Source organism: Ciona intestinalis, chromosome 1 (assembly GCF_000224145.3).
Source record: "Ciona intestinalis chromosome 1, KH, whole genome shotgun sequence".
Classification (NCBI taxonomy): domain Eukaryota; kingdom Metazoa; phylum Chordata; class Ascidiacea; order Phlebobranchia; family Cionidae; genus Ciona; species Ciona intestinalis.
The window spans coordinates 2,000,023-2,003,606 of NC_020166.2; the positions used below are offsets into that span (position 1 = coordinate 2,000,023).

Consider the following 3,584-nt stretch of genomic DNA (forward strand, 5'->3'; position numbering starts at 1 on the left):
GTGGGTACTGTGGTCTGTGGCCGATACTTCCTATAATCTTCAGCATTTTTTTTGGATTCATAATGTCTTACTTTGTAAATATTTTTTTGAGGATTTTTTCATTTTTTAATGTGTAGCTGATAATTCGCGCAACCTATTAATAAACACTGGGTTGGAGCAATTGCCGTTAAGTGTCTTGCCCGAGGAAACACTTACACGTCCACAATGGTAGCAACGACAAGCCTTGAACCCATTACCATAGGTTAAAACCTGTCGCATAAAATAAATCACAACTGTTCAAATCCCAACACTTTTATTGAAAACCGTTGTGTAAAATACGAGTTTACCGGTTGTTATCAAATCTTACTCAGAATTTGTGCAATGATCGAATGAGTGTCCAATCAAATGCAGGCAGTAATTGCACATCCAAAGATAAACATATTGATATTTTAGAGTAAAGGCAGTTGTGTAATAGCAACAAATTTCACCCACACCCAAATGCGCCGCCATAAAAATCCAATAAATGGTTCAAAATTTTAAAAAAAAAAAACGAAATAGTTTTAAGGCAATCTTTAAGGGGGGGATGTAACTACTTAAAATTATTACAGAATGTTGTTTTGAAAAAATCATGTGTATTATGGCACTGAACTTAAGTTTTTAATATGAAAGTCACTGCAAGGAAAACTATTTGTATTAGTTAAAAAACAACATATTATATATGTATTGTAATACTAAAGGCCACCAGAAAATCTCAGAATGTTATGCAGCTTATAATGCTAGCTGGAATTTAAAATTGCTTCACTTTGTATTGTAGTTCAACATGTATCTAAAAAAGTAAAAATAACACTAATATTAATGACCATACTATTTAAGTTGGGAGTTGGGACTTATTCAAACAAGGCAGTTACATAAACTCTGTGACAAAAATGAAAAATCTAGCTATGGTTGTTGTGAGTTTCAAGGCAAAACTGATAGAAATGAAAAAGTTCTAGAGAGTCAAACAGGGTCATGGTTTAGAACTCGTCATGGCGTTTTAAAGCTTCACCCCAGTCTGTGGCTTGGGAACCAACAAACTTATCGTGATGAGCGAGAATTTCTTCTTTGCTGAGAGAACCGTCTTTGTCATCATCTGACTCATGGACAAGATGCTTTGCTTCTGCAACTGCGTGATCGTAATCTGATGGCATGATCCAATCACGGACCTCCTCCAAGTTCAGTTTCCCGTCTTTATCTTTGTCCCTGTGCTCATGGAACTGCTGCTCCTCCACCACAACCCAATCCGGCTTCTCTCCTTCACTCTCATCTTCACTGATCATGTCACCGATGTACTCTTTGAGATCCACAAAACCATCACTGTTCTTGTCAATATCATCCATGGTTTCCTTAGTAACGATCTCCTTCATATGATCATACTCCTCTGGATGCAGGAATGCTCGGAACTCCTCTTCATTGCAATTTCCGTTCTTGTCTCCATCAGCAGCTTGAAACCTCTTATGATCACGATCAATCATCTTTTTATAACTGAAGCCATCCTCTTCATCCTGATTTGCTTGCTCCTCCATAAACCCATAGGTTGCCTCCTTGTACTCGTCCCATTCAATCTTTCCATCTTTGTTTGTGTCATGCTGAAGGAACTGCTTATTTGAATCCTCCCGGATGTATCTCTTTTGTGTGAACTTGATCCAATCCACAAGTTCTTGTTCCGTGATGTTTTGATCACCATCCTTGTCTACTTGATCAACAATGATCCCGAGTCGTCTTTTGCTCTCTTCTTCCGGCAGTTCATCATGCTCTTGTGCTTGATCTTTACCAAGAAACGCCTCATGATCATAATCTGGAGAACCCGGCTCTTTGTCGCTAAGTTTTTGATCCAGAACTCTTTCTTTCTTTGCAACTGCAGCAAAAGCTACAGTGCACATAAGTAACACCATTAAACCCTTCATTGTTTAAGGATGAAATTATACTAAATTGAAACCTGTTTAAGATACAACAAATTAGATATGATAGGCTACTGCAGATGTCAAATTGCATGGAAACAATGACTACATAAATGTAAACGATAGCACTTTATCTAAATTGCAATGTGAAATTTTGAAAAGGGGCATACAGTGGCAGTTGGATGGCATTTACATAAAAGAAATTAAAATGAGGCTAAATTTAGTTTGCTAAGCAAGGTTGAACAGCGGCAAGACCAATTTACAGCTACCTTGACATGCTGACTCAATTGACATGGACTCTATTCTTCCGGGCAAAAATATAAAGTTGTACTTTTGATATGAATAATGTGGTTACTAGAATGTGAATGTGGTGTACAAATAGATAAGAAATATTAAAAAATTAGAACTTAGAAATAGCTCCAAAAATATTACTAACAAACACTTTAATACTGTGAAATTTGTTTACTCAAATCTATATTTCGTTTTTGTTGTAGGCTAAAAAAATGTGCAAAACCTAAATTATATAATATTGTTTTTTTAAATAACAATCACATTGTAATGTTGTCTTATTTCTAAAATTTTGAGTTTAAAAATGTAACCCATTTAAGTAATGTTATTTTAAAATGGCAATATAACAGATATGCAGCCATAACAATGCAAATAATAAATCACTTGTTCACTTGTTTGTTGTCATAGTTGGCAAAATCTTAGAACTCATCATGTTTTAAAGCTTCACCATAGTTGGTGACTTGGGAACCGACAAACGTCGCATGATGCAACAAAATTTCTTCCGTAGATAATTCACCATCTTTATCGTCATCTGCCTCATGCACGAGGTGCCGAGCTTCAGATTTGGCATGATCGTAATCGGTAGGGAGAATCCACTCTTTTACTTCGTCAGCATCCATTTTTCCGTTCTTGTTTACATCTCTTGCTTCAAACTGTTCACGCTCATTTTGTACCCAATCTGGCTCAGGTTCTTCATTGTTAGGATGGTAGACGTCACTCACATATTCTTTAAGGTCAATCCCACCGTCATTATCTTTATCTAACTCCTCCATCGTTTCCGACACAACAATATCATGAAGATGTGGGTACTCCTCCGGATGCGAGAAGCCTCTAAATTCTTCCAGAGTGAGAACACCATCTTCATCACTGTCCGCTCTTTTCCACCTCTTTTCCTCTCGCTCATACATCTTCCTGTAGTCTTCTGTCTCATCCACCTCATGAACAAGCTCTCCATTCTCACCATACCCATACACCATCTTCTTATAGTTGTTCCAATGCAGCGGCTCACCCTGGTTTTCCTCCACAAGTTGCCTGAACCTCTTATCCGAGTCCTCACTAATGTACTTGTTGTGCGTCAAACGTACCCAGTCCTCAAGCTCCTGCTCTGTGACCGATCCATCCTCATTTTTATCCACTTTCTTCACGATGATCGCTAGTCTCCTCTTGCTCTCCTCCGGAGCAAGATCATCCAATTCCTGAGCCGTTTCCTTTCCCAGAAAAGCCTCATGATCATAATCAGCCGTACCAAACTCCTTGTCGCTTAGTTTTGAGTCAATAACTCTTTCTTTTACGGCTGCTAACCCAACACCAAGAAACAGGAGAAGCACCAGCTTTCTCCACATACTACCTTTTTATATCACTAACCCAACCACCTTTACA

At 38.0% G+C, this 3,584-nt stretch overlaps 1 protein-coding gene across 1 annotated transcript; it reads right to left on the reverse strand.

Moving 5' to 3' along the window:
* Nucleotides 1-1,953: 1,953 nt before the first annotated feature.
* On the reverse strand, nt 1,954-3,584 carry calumenin (calumenin homologue). The gene is given in 1 exon segment (NM_001032455.1): nt 1,954-3,584. A coding segment is annotated over 1 exon segment (924 nt). The 5' UTR covers nt 3,548-3,584; the 3' UTR covers nt 1,954-2,623.